Source organism: Euprymna scolopes, chromosome 19 (genome assembly GCF_053919585.1).
Source record: "Euprymna scolopes isolate OS-2025 chromosome 19, ASM5391958v1, whole genome shotgun sequence".
Taxonomy (NCBI): Eukaryota; Metazoa; Mollusca; class Cephalopoda; order Sepiida; family Sepiolidae; genus Euprymna; species Euprymna scolopes.
This window is the reverse complement of record NC_136500.1, coordinates 22,747,568-22,763,693: the sequence shown is the minus strand read 5'-3', so window position 1 is coordinate 22,763,693 and position 16,126 is coordinate 22,747,568. Positions and strand designations below refer to the sequence as shown.

Genomic DNA, 16,126 nt, shown 5'->3' with positions numbered 1-16,126 from the left:
ATTTGGTAAGAACGTCCTTCTATGGCACAGATCATTTTAAAATGTTATAAGAATTTTTTATATAGAATAAAATAGTCCCTTGGAAAACATGAAATCTGCTCGTCATTTAAATGTGTTTTGATCTGTAATAATAAATATCTAACAATGCTTTTTTAAAATTAAAATATGAATAATGATGATGATGATGATGATGATGATGATGATGATGATGATGATGATGATGATGAAGAAGAAGAAGAAGAAGAAGAAGAAGAAGAACTGGAGCTACATAACTTGGGCAGAGTAATATGGGAAGGTAGCTGTTACCCGTGCAGCAATACCCCGACACTCTCCGTGAAGCCAGGGGGTCCAAGGAAAAGACAGCTTGGTTCTAACTGTGCCACAAGAGTTACGGATGATACAAATATAAAGTCATGCCGCCTTAGGGACTCCGTCTCCGGATTTTCTGTCGGGATTCACTCCCTTAGCCTTTCCCCTGATGGGGGTAATCCCGCAAGGCACCAAAGGTTTTGAATCAGAGTTGCCTTTTTCTAGGTGAGCTACGATCCAAAGTTGACGAACCTCACTTGCCCGAAGCGGCTGGTTTTAAGATGCAGTGGGCCGCCTTTGCCTCTCCTCAAGTTGGGATTCACAGTTTTGCTGGACTTAGTAGCTAAGCCACACAAGAAGGCTGGGAGCTGGCCTGGGTTCTCAAAGGCTATTTGAAATATACACGATGTGGGCATGTTTTAAAGGAGAAGGGGATTATACCCACTGCCACTCTCAGCTGTGACAACCTTGAAAGCAAATATGAATATTAAGGCAAACGATATTAAAACACAAACAAAAAAAAACGTATACCTATATTCAATGAAGCATGTCACTAATCCTATGGGAAAATGGTTAATATAATTCAATCAATCGATTTTATTTGCAAAATGATAACAATGTGCAGCAAGTCATGTAAAAAGACAGTGCTTCTACAGTATAATGTGATTTCAAACAAATGCATTTCAGGTAAACACACTAGTATGCACTAAAGTGTCGAAATTCGTATAGTATCGAAAGATTATGAAAAATAATCCAGTAGATGAGCTAGATTTATTTTTTGTTTTTAAAAAAATCTTAGAAATTACCGACTCGACATTTTCTATTTTGAAATGGCGGATTTTCATTGAAAGCAAGGAAAGCAAGAAAGATAAGTCAAAACGATAAATTGCAATTATCTCCCTTGGATTTTACGGTAAAAAGTCGATTTTTTTTTCTACTGTATTATATTCTCGTAAATTTTGGAATTTATATTATTATTGGCATGACACCTAATTACGTAATTATTGGCATGACACCTAAGTACTTCTAACTAAAGTTAGTTGATAAACTCTAGTATTCATCGGACGAACCGGACGAACAATGGGGCAATTGAAAAGTGGTGCAAAAATAAGCAATTACGAAATTCGCTCAATCCAATTCAAAATATCATTTCGGAAATGGGCGTTAAAAGATCTGGCGCAATATGACGTTAAGAAGTATTATAAAAACTTGGGGATAATTTAAGTCTATGAGTCGAAGGGAAGGGACAATTTGTTGAGGGACAATTAAGGGAAGGTGCGGTGGAGTTAGGCATTAGGTTTGGAACCATTTAGTCCAAACACAAGAGCATTTTTTGTAACTGACGGATAGTGATAGCAGATATAATCAATTCAGTTTAGAATAGAATTGTCGTCAGAAAGGTTGTGTGGAATGTAACATAAACGCGAGATCACCCATGGTTTTAGTGTTGTGCTTTCAAAGACGAACAACTTTGTAGCAAAGATACGAAAGTAAGAACCAGGTTGTCTCCCTTACATTCTAATTGATTTCATAATCAAAAGCCAGCTAAAACATCACTGCAGAGTGAAACAACTTTATACAAAATCAAATAGATTTTTACAATGTTAGCAAATTTCTGTCATTTAACATCAGCAATTGTTGCTTACATACAAAGCAGTAAAATATAACTTTAATTAACAAGCCGCCCGGCGTTATCTGGTCGTAAAATACGCATTGATATTATATTTTAATACAAGCAGATTTCCTATTCGTCATTCAAGCGCCAAGCCTCTATTGATTATTATCCAATATAAAGTAATGATTTCAAAAGTTATTTAAAAAATGTGACTTCAATACAGTTTAACGCTCCAACCTTAGTCGTCATTTGTCTCTCCGGCGTCGTTACTATCTGGGCTACCAACAGATGAATACGAAAGGTTAAGAATTAAGTAGCTTTGAGCGATGAATGTTTAATTTTATACATGCGCAAAAGTAATAGCAGCAATAATGTTTTCTCCGACTTACCCTGCCAAAGTCAACTGTTTTTTTTTTTTTCACACCTTAGCAGCAATTGTTGCCGGTTAAAAACCAAGTCGAAAATGTGCTACAGGTCCAAATACCCTTTATATCAAAGTTCAACTCTGTAGACCAAATATTCAGAGAGGAGTTTGGTGGAGACATTTTGTACACACCAACAAGGTCATTATATATATATATATATATATATATATATATATATATATATATATATATATGTGTGTGTGTGTGTGTGTGTGTGTGTGTGTGTGTGTGTGTGCTAGAAGGTTTTCATCTTAAATTCTACGCAATTATGCAGTGTTCAGCGTAATAGTGAAGTGAAACCAATTATCTAATAAGAAACCCTAAAAATTAATAAGTAATTAATTAACGCTCGTTTTTCAAAGGAATATGCGAATTAGTTAACATTCATGTAGTCGCTCACATATTCATGACTGAGTATATTAAGAAGTTCATTTTAATAAATTTTTAATGCAAAAAGTAGTCGCTTTATATCAATGTCAAGACGAGACAAAACTGAACGTTGTGCAATTTCTATTTTCAGCATAGCAGTGTCTTTTTATTGCATTGAAGTGTGGCTTTTGATGTCTAACACATTTTTTAAAGTTCCCATTGAAAAGCTACTCTCTCTCTCTCTCTCTCTCTCTCTCTCTCTCTCTCTCTCTCTCTCTCTCTAATGAGGAAACGTATATTTTGTAATATTTTTAGTGTTAATTTCTGCTTTTTTATCATTTTTAGATAAATGAAAATTTCTACGATGGCCAATGCAGTAAGAAAGTCATGTGTGTCGGCAACAAAAAGATAGAGGTGAAAACGTTTCCCCCTTGCAAAGAAAACAGCCACTGTGGAACCGAGGACGGAATTCGCAAATGTGTCTGCAACAAAGGTTTCCATTCTTACAACGACAAATGCATCCCAATACGTAAGTACAAAGTGGGTGTTTATTAGACTAACACACTTTAGATCAAAGTACAGAGCATAAAAAAGAACTTGTAATTTTAAAACATGATACAACGCAATCATTCTTTTACAACTTATCAAGGCCTAAAGGCTAACTCGATGATAAGAGTTAATGAGTGCAACGTGGTCAGTGGAACAACGGCGTAGTGGTCGGTTGCAGTGAAAATCGGGTAGAATTTGATTATTTAACCTTGGGCTACGCCGGCTGTTAATTTTTTAACACATAGTTTTTTTATTACAAACAACTGCAACAATGGTGTCTTCAAGGACTACGAAATTCTTTGCCCTAACTGCATTAATCAATGAATGAAACCCATGCTTGAAACCCATGTTTGAATGTTTGTATTGTTTTTTGATAAAAATATTTCCAAGATCCTATACATGATTTTATGTGATGTGAAAAAGGCACACCCATCGGAGACAATGTGTGTAAAAATGCCATCGCAGCCCAAGGGTTAAGGGGGCGGCTCGACAAAAACGTGTCTACATTTGATTTGAAGACAACGATGTTGTAGTCATCTGGGAAGCAGGCTGGTGGTACAGAGTTCCACATGCGGCCGTTTCTGGTAAAGGGGCTTTGTTCATGGAATTTGCGTTTAAATTTAAGCACAGGTTAGAGGTTGAGGGGAATTATTGAGTGTTTATGTTTTGCCGGGGTAAGGGGCATAGATTGAAGCTCAATTGAACAATTGCTATGAAGACAACGATAAAGTAGATCTAGACTTGCAACGTTGCAGAGAGAATAAAACGAGATCACCTTCTAGATTCCATAGCCAGTTTGAGTCTTATTGAAGCAAGAAAAAGGTGCTTTGAGTAGCTCCTCTGCAGGTGTAGCAGCAGTATTTTAGGACGTATTGGCCTGTACTGCAACTGCTCCGGACTGAGTAAATACAATGCTTTTCTATGTAATAATAAATCACTTCTTATCAAGGTACCTGGGCTATTCGAGGATAATCGTTTGGAATTTATCAAGAGGACATAAAGATAACATGACGATTAGTAACAATCGTCCGAAGTAGATTTATTAATAGGACGGTTCAACAAGAATTTGCTAACATTGAATTTGTACATGATCATGCTGTAGCGATATAACAGAGCGCGGACGTGCGTATGCAAATGCCGAGCCGTGTGAGAAATGACGTCACGGCAAGGAAAAAGAAAAAAACTATAAAAAGCAGACAATCACGTTAGAGACGTAGGTGACATCACAACGGTAGCTAGAGGCCATGCGTGGCAAGAGAATAAGGAATAAAGGTCTTTACTTAAAATCTGAAATAGGAATTGAAATTCCTTCTTCTTTTCTATTCTTTGTATTCTTTGCGACTGAGTCTACAACGCGTGGGTCTCGTATGTAAACGTTTGGATAACGTTAGAGATTTTCTTTTCATTTTTAAACTTTTGTAAAAAAAGGTCTGGTCTTTACGGTGCCAAATAATCTTCTTATTGAATTTAAGTTTAAAATGAAAATGTCAAGTATCATAATTCCATTGTGTTTTAAGCAGAAACATTCGTTTCGGACGCGCTCCTGTCATATCTAAGCACTGACTGTTGATTTTACATATCGGTCCTTTTAGAAGACATTCAGATACAAAACCTATGGGCCTGTCGGTGTCGTTAGATAGGTTGTGCATCGGAATGTCTTCGATAAGTATTAATAATCGATAGTCGAAAATGAAAGAATGAACAGCCGATTTTTGACCAAAGTTAACACCTTACACAGCCGAACTTGACTAGTGCATTTGAGAAGTTTTATCACTACATAAGCCAAATAGACCCATATGTAAAATCAACAGTAAGATCTTTGATATGATAGGGGTGCGTCCGAAATGAATGTTTCTGTTTAAAGCACAATGGAATTATGACACTTGACATGTTCATTTTAAACTAAAATTCAAGCCATTATCACCGCACAAGCAATAAGAGGGTTAATTGACGCCGTAAAGACCAGACCTTTTTCACAAAAGTTTAAAAATGAAAATATATGATGGACTCTCCCGTCGATTTCGATGTGTGAGCTTCCGCCTCAACAACTAAGTTGCTCAGAAGTCAACACCGATGGCTTGTTTATAGTGGTGAAGGTTTTATGTAGAATCAACCACACTTTTTGGTATTACTGCTAAGCTTTGTCGGTGTAGATGACAGTCACGGGACAGAGTATACAATTAACCGCAGGTTTTTACATCACAGTTTCCTTTTCTTAGATGTATGTCTTTACAAATACTGGCGGTGTATCTCTCCCAGTGAATTAATGCGTCCTCAGATACCAACCTGGAAATGTCTATAATTGACATATATATATATATATATATATATATATATATATATATATATATATATATATATATATATATATATATATATTCCAGATTTTTTTCCAGCGGTATTGCAACCAATTAAATTTAACAAAGTTATACAAGACTTTTCGATACCGAAGTAGGATAATAATAATAATAATAATAATAATAATAATAATAATAATAATAATAATAATAACTAGCAGAACCTGTGAATATTCCACGATAGTTGAAAATTTGAATAAAAAAACACATCAGTAAGAACCATCTTATTACATAATCAAACAATTACATTGAGGTTGGACCATGTACCATTAAAGACTTAACTAAATCACGAAGCTCTCGATCTTCGGGTCGTGGTATCTCGGCTGACAATTGCATCATTTTGTTGACCTGTTTTGATTTTAACCCGATCTCGCAACATTATGATCATGCTGCAGTGGGGTAGCCCTCTTTTTTGAAATTCAATAACACAAACATTTGCAAACAGAATTCCCAGTGCACGTCTGTCTTTAATGTTTTTCAAAAGTTCAGCTAGATGTACATGATACACACATGATATTAAGTCAGGTCGATTTTATGTAAGTTCTGTTGGGCCTAAGTTGTTTACTATTTAAGGACATTTTGAATTGCACGAGTATGGAAGGGATAGACCTAGTTTTCCATATTTCCAAAAAACTGCTTTGTAATAATTTTAACATGACATGTAAGTAGATAATCTAATTTTCACCTGAAATGCGCAGGTTTAAAAGAACCCTACTACACAAAAGCTACATATGGTTTTACTTATTTCAACATGACATGTAAAAAGGTAATAATGTTTTCACCTGAAATGCGTAGGTTTAAAAGATTCTAAATAAACAAAAGCACCCTTTGATTTAACTTATTTTTATATGACATTTAATTTGTAATAATGTTTCCATCTGAAATGCGTTAGAATTAGCACTTATTTCAACATGAACTATAAGTAGGTAATAATGTTTTCACCTTAAATGCGGAGATTGAAAAGATAAAGACCCCTAAACAAGAAAAGCACTATATGATTTTACTTATTTTTAAATGACATTTAAGGAGTTAAAAATGTTTTCATCTGGAATGCGTTGGAATTTGTACTAATTTCAACCTGACATGTATGTAGGTAATAATGTTTTCACCTAAAATGCGGAGATTTAAAAGATCTCAAAATAACACAAGCAGTACATGGTTTTACTTCTTTCGACATGACACATCAATAGGTAATAATGTTTTCACCTGAAATGAGTAGGCTTAATAAAGATTCCTAATCAATAAAAGCATTATATGATTTTACTTAATTCAACATGACATTTAAGTATGCAATAATTTTTTTTACCTGAAATGCGTAAGTAAGTACTAATGTTTTCACCTGAAATGCGTAAGTAAGTACTAATGTTTACACCTGAAAGATCACGAATCAACAAAAGCACTATATGAAAAAGACACGAACACATCATTAGATTATGGGAGGGTAGTTATAATATAGAAAGCTGATAGAGGGTGTTTCTGACGCCCAGACATGAACTAGAAAATGGGTCAATGAGAACATTAGTCACATATGTATTTTTTATATCAAATTAATAATTTTACACAGCGAAAGTAATCATAAGTTTAAGATTAAAATGATTAAATTTTATTTATCTGTGACTAGCCTGGGTGCCCAGTCGATGACTTTCGAAAATATCGGCGAAAAAAGCGACCCCTCCCTGTAGAAAAGTGCCCAGTTGAGGGTGGAGGAATTAATGCTTTTGGCCAACTTTCCGATATTTGTCGTCTGAAGGGTCGAGCTTCAAAATGATACCGATTTTGTGAAAATCCGTCGCCTCTATCGAAAGTTTCTACATACATATATACATACGTTTAAACAGTCAGGTGAGATTTATATTATAGATAAGATAGACAGATTAGAAATAAATGAATAATTAATAATATTATGGAATTCGTTGACCTCACAATGCTGTGACGTTCCACACGTTTTTAGGGGGGGGTGCACTCAAGAGTGGGCTTTTACACCAAAGCTAGTGAATAAAGTCAAGGAGTCAATTAGATAGAAAGCATCTGGCGTAGGATGTTTGCTGTGCCAAGCAGAACTTACTTCTAGAGTACACTAATAGAAACTCAGTTGTTCATAAAATTAACTGGAATTGAGCCAAGTGCACCTATGATGATTGGCACGATGAACATTTTATCATTCCACAACCTAGCGCTGTGTTACATTGTTTCAAGGGGCCTTCGATTCTTTCCTTGTATTTCTGCTTATCTTTCAGTGATTCTTTATCTAGCTCTTCCTCTTTCGACACTGCTGCACTAAGTAGGACTTCGTGACTGTTAGCAAAGTAGTGGTACACACTTCTAAGCTCTCCCCCGACACATTCCTGAATCCCAATCAGCCCTCTTTCTCTTTTCTTCTTTGTGAATTTTGCTGAAGTGCTCCATACTTGACTAACAATTTCTCTGGGTCTCTATCCAGTTGTTTCATTTCTTCCTGTGTCCATCCTACAAAACCTGCACTGTACTGAATTACAGCAACCGCCGATGAATTGATGGCTGTGAATAAGTTCCTACCGTTCAATCGAGATTTCAGGAGCAGTTTGAGTCTCTTCATATACACTTTTTCGTCTTCTGTTTTATTTCATGGCTGCTTTCTTCTCTCGTTTTAGAGTAACTAATCATCATCATCATCATCATCATCATCATCATCACTATTATTATTATTATTATTATTATTAATGAAAATATGATGATAATAATAATAAAAAATAATAATGATAATAATAATAATAAATTGATAAAGCAATGGTAAGCGACTGTTATGATAACACAAATTAATCTGCAACGATTACCAAAAAAGTGTGGAGTACTGGAATTCTGGGGAGATTTGTTGTTACTCAGACTCCAGAGAAATCTTTGATGATGGCTTGTGTGACTACTCCTACTGAAAAGAAAAATGGGAAGAAAAACAACTACATGGAAGATTCATAAGGATGACAAACTACGAGAATAACGAAAACGCTTGGACATTGATGCAAAAAGGTCACATAAGCCGAGAAACTGAATCCCTAATAACTGCAGCACAAGATAACTCGATAAAACCAACCACATCAAAGCAAAGATCGATAAAACACAAGAAAACAGCAAATGCAGAGTCTGTGGACAAAGAAAAAAAAAGGATAAACCATATAGTAAGTGAATGCAGCAAACTGACCCAAAAGGAATACAAGAACAGACACTGCATCGCGAACGCACAGACAAGTGGTACAAACATAAGCCGGCAACAGTATTGAAAACGAGAATCACAAAATCCTATGGGACATGGACATACAGACTGATAAACCCATCCAAGCAAGAAGACCAGATGTCATAATGATTAACAAGAAAGATAAATCGTAGTCTTGGCTGTCCCAGCTGACCCCAGGGTGAATATCAAAGAAAAGAAGAAACAGAGCAGATACACAGAGCTAGCCAGAGAGTTGAAATGGATGTAGAGGATGAAGGAAATCAAACTAATACCTATAATAGTAGCAGCACTAGGAACGATTCCAAAAAAACTTTGAAAAAAGAATGAAAGAAATTGGAATCAGAGGAATTACTGGAAAAATACAACGAACAACATAATGAAAAGAGCTGCAATATTATGGAATACCCTTGAATGTGGAGAATAATACACAGTAACCACAAGTGCAGACCAGACAAACTGCTGCAGAGACAAATATGAAGTGCTACATAGAATCAAGAACATTGAAGCTCTCCCACCCCATCCCCCCATTATAACATCACTGCCCTCCCCCAAAAGAGTGAAACCAAATTGCCAAGTAGTCAAGCAGGAAGGAAAGACCGAGGAGTGAGCACTGACCAGACCTCTACTGTATAAGTACAAAGAGAACTTGGACCTTAGGGAGTGTTATTGCCACTCAAATTCTAGTAATGACCAATGGCCGCTGCCAACGAGAAATCAATGGCAAAAAGCTGTGTCGATAATGCAAATTTATTTGCAAATGTTATCGAAAGAGGTGGAGAGTACTGGAAAATCTGGGGAGACTTGTTGTCAATCAGCTTCCAGGGAACACCACAGACTGTATTCAATGAGATTTTTATGACCTTTGTGAAGGCTCCTTGTGAGCCAATAATAATAATGATAATAATAATGATAACGATAATGATAATAATAATAAACTACATAATAAGTGAATGCAGCAAAGTAGCCCAAAAAGAATATAAAAATAGAAAAGATCAAGTAGGGAAGGCAGTACATTAGCAATTATGCAGACAATTGCATCTTGGACACACAGACAAATGGTACAAACACAAACCAGCAACAGCACTGGAAAATGAACGTCACAAGATCCTATGGAACATGGGTATACAAATGGATAAACCCATCCAAGCAAGAAGACCGGGTGCCATAATAGTTGATAAGAAGGAAAAGTCTTGCCAGATTGTAGATTTTGCCGTCCCAGCAGATCAAAGACTGAAGATCAAGGACACTGAGTAGCAGAGAAAATACAGAATTGACCGGAGAGCTTAAAGGAATCTAGAAAATAAATAAAGTCAAGATAACACCACTAATAGTAGGAGCACTAGGAACAATACCGAAAAATTTTGAAAAAAAGAATAAAAGAGATTGGAATCAGAGGGATGATTGAAAAATATAGCAGATAACAATAATGAAAACTGCATGAAAACCTTAAAATGCAGAAACTAATGCCACACACGGACTACAGACACAAACTGGACATACAGAAACGATTATAGATGCAAAACACAAAAGAACATCACATGGAATCATGAAAACTGAAACGGTTTAATTCTAACATGTCTCCATGCGCTCCTGAAATGGAGCCTGTTGAATGTCGAGCAGTGATCTCATTTTTGCAAATCACAGCTCTGAACTAATTGTGGTTTCTGTTTTACAGGTGTTTGAATGGAGTCAGGTGTGAAATGAAGCCTGTTGAATGTCGAGTAGTGATCTGGTTTTTGTATTTGAAACGACGAACACCACAGGAGACTTTTGATGAAATGAAAGAAACTTATGGTAATAATGCCCCATCATATGACCGTGTAAAACGCTGGCATCATGAATTCAAACATGGCTGGAAGTCTGTGGAAACAGCTCCCAGACCTGGTCGCCCCCCCCCTCACTTCTGCCATTGATGAGGCATCTGTCCGTCAAGTTGCCATTTTGGAAGATAGGCGCATTACTATTCGCCAAATAGCCCAAGATGTCAAAATAAGTACAGGGTCTGTGGAAACTATTATTCATGACCATTTGCATATGCATAAGGTATCTGCCAGATGGATTCCCAGGTTGCTCACACCATTCCAGAAGCGAGAACGCATCGAGTGCTCAAGGATGAATTTGGAGATGTGCCAAGAAGATGAGTCAAAGTTTTTCAAAAGACTGATTACACAGGATGATCCAGAGATAAAAGCCCAGTCAATGTAGTGGAAGAACTTGGGTTCACCACCGCCAAAGAAGGTAAGAATGCAGCCTTCCGCTGGCAAGGTCATGCTCACGGTCTTCTGAGACCAGGACGGAGTAATGATGACAGATTTCCTGGTAAAGGATACCACAATTATAGGAGCCTATTATGCTTCACTTTTGAGGAAATTAAGGGAAGCTATCAAAATCAAGAGGCGGGGCAAGATCAGTAAAGGTACCCTCCTCCTGCAGGACATCGCTCCGGCCCACAACTCGCATGTCGCCAGATCAGAAGCACAGGTGTGTGGTTATGAAATCCTTCCCCATCCTCCCTACTCTCCTGACCTTGCACCCTCTGACTTTCACCTCTTCCCAGCCATGAAGTAGTTTTTGAAAGGAAAGCGTTTCCCAGATGCTTGATTTGTCATGGTTGGAGGACCAACCTGGGTGTTCTACAAAAACGGTCTCCAGAGCTGCCTCAAACGATGGGAGAAATGCATAACTCTGGGTGGTTCCTATGTAGAGAAAGACTAATAACTCTAACAAGTTTGGTTGCTCTACTGCCATGGGAAGTGTGTCAGGGGCATTACTTATTGCACGCCCCTCGTATATATATATATATATATATATATATAATGATATAACTCAACTGTATTGATAACCTAAAATACAAAACAATAATTTTCAAAAGCACTTTATAACGTAGGTAGATCTTCATATATATATATATAGATAGATAGATAGACAGATAGATAGATAGATAGATAGACTAGCAATTCGCCCGGCATAATACGCTTAAATATAATTTTTTGATGAATGCAGATTTCGTATTTATTATTATACTAGCCTGGGTGCCCGGCATTGCCCGGGTTTTTGGAGGTGTGTGTTGAGAAAAAACAAAAAAAAAAAAAACAAGTGGTAATAGATAGGCTTGAACCTGGTACACAAATGCGGAAAAGAAAGTGAAAGAAAATCTGAAGTCTTACCGCTACTCCATGACGCAACTGTAAAATTGAGGCGTTAAAGTTAGACAAAGTCAATCCAACTGATACGATGACTTGCAAAAATGGACCGCAAAAAATCGATGCCTCCTTGTATAAAAATGCCCAGTGAAGGGTGGAGGAATTAAGGTTTGGTGCTAATTTTTGGATATGTGTCATCTGAGATGTCGAACTTCAAAATGTTACTTATCTTGTAAAAATCCGTCCCCCCTGTAGAAAGTTTTAGGCATACATTTAGACATACATACATACATTTAAACAGACAAGTGAGATTTATATTATAGACTAACCTGGGTACTCAACGTTGCCCGAGTGTTTGTTTTTTGGGTTTTTTTTAGGTGGGGGAGGTTACATAGGCATCACCACTTATCAAGGCCCAGGGGCCACTCAAGGATAAGTGTTAAAGAGTGTACAGTAGTCAGTTGGACAATATAGTAATTGTCAGTAATGGAAATTCAGTAAATTTGTTAACTTAAGAGGAACGACTTATCAAGAACTTGTTTTTATTGGACTTGAAGACAACCATATTGCCCTCATAGGAAAACAATTAAATATGAACAATCATAAATGAGAATTGCACTTTAAATATATTTCTTATTGCTATTTCACCCCAAAGAAGGCACAGTGCCTCTTGGATGTTGGGGGGGGGGCTATTATTTGAGACATAATTTGCAGAGACATTATGTATGGAGTTTAGCAGCAAGATGTTTATTCACATTACATTTGAACTTCTGCCTGTCAGTATAGTCAAAGAAGCAAGAACCCGGGAGGGAATTCCAAAGTCTAGAAGTTCGAGGGAAAAACTATTAGAATAAAACGTTTTCCAGCATCTACAGATCTCTACTGTATAAGGGTGGGATTTTGCTGCTTGTCGAGTTTGTCAGGGGTATTTACATATTTACAACGGCTTGTAAAAAAGGCAGAGGATTCAACATTTCATCGATGGGACGGTCGTTGGAGTTTCGTTTCACAAAATTAACTCCACATGACCAAAGACATAAAATCAAATGATCTATCTTCGTCGCGTATTTTACTCCTGTTCTATTAAAACATTTTAGCAGAAATAATTTTATCTCTACATATTTATTTCACGATTTCTTTCTGTCATTCGATTTTTACAAATATTTATAACGATCATAATAATCGTCAACCAGTACACCTTTTGGCATTGCCCGGTCAATATCTAACAGATACACTAACCCAAATGTGGCACCAATACTCCATAAATGGGCTGACTTACATCGTTTTATTTATTAGTGTTTTTGTTTTGTTTTACAAAGAACAGAGGCCAGTCGAGGATAAGGATTAATGAATGTACAGTAGTCAATGGGAAAATGTAATAATCGTTAGGAGTGGAAATTGGGTTAATTGAATTACTTAAGGGGATGACTCATCAAGTACTTGTTTACGTTGGACTTGAAGATAACTATATTATAGTAAGTAGGAAAGCAGGAATACGGAACAGAGTTCCACATGCGTGTACTTTTAACAAAGAAGCTTTGTTCATGGAATCTACGTTTAGGTTTAGGCCCAGATAAAGAGTATGTGACATTATTGATAATGGTTTCAGCTAGACAAGTGTTTTTCGTCAAAGTCAGAACAGGGGAACCGGGGGCATAAATTGAAGCTTAGACGAGTACTTTCCATGAAAATAACGATAAAACAGAGACAGGCTCGCAACGTCTTTCTTTGGGAAAGAGGTAGCAGGGAAGAGAAAAAGGGCTTCTTCCACTAGGCTACGGAGTCTATTTTGAACTCTGTCAAGGCAAGATAAGCATCTCCTTCCCAGATATGGCAGCAGTATTCCATCCTAGGACGTACTTGGCTCTTATACAGATAGAGAATTGCATCAACAGTGGGATATCTATTGGAACTGTAGAAGAATCCCATAATTTTTCCAGCGATCTTCGCAACGGATTTAATGTATGTGTTCCATCTCAGATCAGGAGTAAAGACGCTTGTCAAAACATGGACCATCCCCAAGATGAGAGCCATTCATTTCAATTGTCCAGACGGGGATCAGAGCGTTGATGATGGAAAGATAGAAGCTTGGTTTTAGATATATTAAAATTAACCAACCACCTCTTTTCCCATTACACCACGTGATCAAGATCAGAGGAGAGAGAATCAGACAACTTGGTCATTTACGGCCTTTGAAGTGTTGCCATACATGTTAGTGCTATCAGCATAAATGTCTATGAATGATCTTAGGATGTGATTTGGGAGATCATTGATGTAGATCAGAAGAGAGTTGAGGTCAGAAGAGAGTTGGGGAGATCATTAATGTAGATCAGAAGAGAGGTGACTCCAGCAATAATACTGTGAGCTTCTGATTTCTGCTCATCAACCACTACTCTTATGAACCTTTCAGAGAGAAATGATTTAATAATTGAAAAGATATTTCCAGCTATACCGTAGCTGGAGATTTTTGGAATAGACCTTTATGGCATACCTTATCAAAGGCCTTTGATATGTCAAGGGCAATTGTCCTAGAAAGGACATAGAGAGATTTGCTAATTCCTTGAAATATAACTGTTAGTGCATCTGCTGTAGATCTAGCAGAACGGAAACCATATTGCATGTTACTGAGGAGGTTATTTTTGTTGGGGTTGTTGAATACTTCTCTATTTTACACAGACTCCACCAAATTATTCATGACACACGGAGACTGATTGGTCTGTATCGAGAGGGAAATGACGTATCATCTGAATTTTTAAATACAGGATATACTAATGAGGTTGACCAGGGTCTTTGGAAGCAATTCTCCTTTAGACAATACTTAAACAGCTTTGTAAGTATGAGAGCTAGTTCTAGTTAAAGCTTTTTCAACACTATAATAGGAATGCTGTCAGGGCCAGTTGCTTTACTTGAATCGACGTTTTTGAATAGCTTAGTAACATTATGCACAGATATTTGTATGTCGCATAGCATGTTTTCAGACATAGGAGGAAATACGAGGTGTTGACGGCCCTGATCACATAAGGTAAAATTAGCTGAAAAGTTTTGGCAAAGAGTTTGGCTTTATCCGATGCTGACGAAATTACCTCAGGTCGATTGATGATGGTTGGGATAGAGCACACACTTCTATTCAGGACTCTGTTTGTTATTTGCCAAAATTGGTGAGAACCAAATCGCTGCTCAGCAACTTTGGACTTGACAGACTGAGTATACAACTCGCATTCTTTATTACTCTTTTACAGTGGTTTCTAGCAGCCATGAAGACGGCTTTAGTACGTCTATTACGTTGGAAGCGATGGAAGTAGTGATTTCTGCACGCAGTTGTAACAACACATTCTGGAGATAACCATAGCTGGGTGTAAGGTTTCTTCTGGAATTTTTTAGGATATGAAACGGTCAATTAACCATTCTGTCAGGTCTGATACTATAGTGGACGCATTCTTTTTAAACATGGAACGTAGATGTAGATATGATATAAACATACGAAAACTTATCCCAGTCAGCCATAGAGTATTGATATACTGTACAATAAAGAGGTTTGTCGGAGGATTAATTTGCTTTTATCTTAACAGAGACAACCGACTAGTCAGAAGATCCCAGTAGGGGTAGAACGGAAGATGAACATAGGTCGGGGCAAGTTGTGAGAAAAATGTCTAGGAGACCATCGGTGTCGGGCACACAGGTGGATTCGTGAACAATCTGAGTAAAGTCATAAGCAATTAAGAAATCATGACAGAACCTTCCCTCATCATCGGTCTTGTTTTAGGGAGTTAACTATTCCACATTGTGAACATTGAAGTCTCCACAGAGACATAGAGAATGTTAACCGAAGGACGAGAAAACAAGTTGTGGTCAATTTTCTCATATATGCTCTTAAAGACAATAACTCTACTATTATGGGAGAGATAGAGAGTAAATATAAACGAAGTGGTGTGAGCAAGTGTAATTTGAAAGCACATATAGGGTAATTTAGAGTCTTCACTGGAGATTTCCTTACTACATGGAAAACAATCTCTAATGTAGGCACATATTCCATGCCCATGGCGATCTTAAGGGTCAGATTTAGATGATAAATTAGAATATCCTTTAATTACGAACTCGTCTAGGGTAATAGTCGGTTCAATGCCAGTTTCCCCTAGGAAGATTAGATCTGC

At 37.0% G+C, this 16,126-nt stretch overlaps 1 protein-coding gene across 1 annotated transcript in view; it reads left to right on the top strand.

Annotated features, from left to right (window-relative positions):
* LOC145303488 (zonadhesin-like) overlaps positions 1-16,126 on the top strand; it is a 181,563-nt gene that overhangs the window by 94,952 nt on the left and 70,485 nt on the right. The window contains exon 7 of the mRNA XM_080144907.1: positions 3,064-3,247. Coding sequence (XP_080001033.1) covers positions 3,064-3,247 — 184 coding nt within the window. The remainder of the gene's footprint in view (positions 1-3,063; positions 3,248-16,126) is intronic.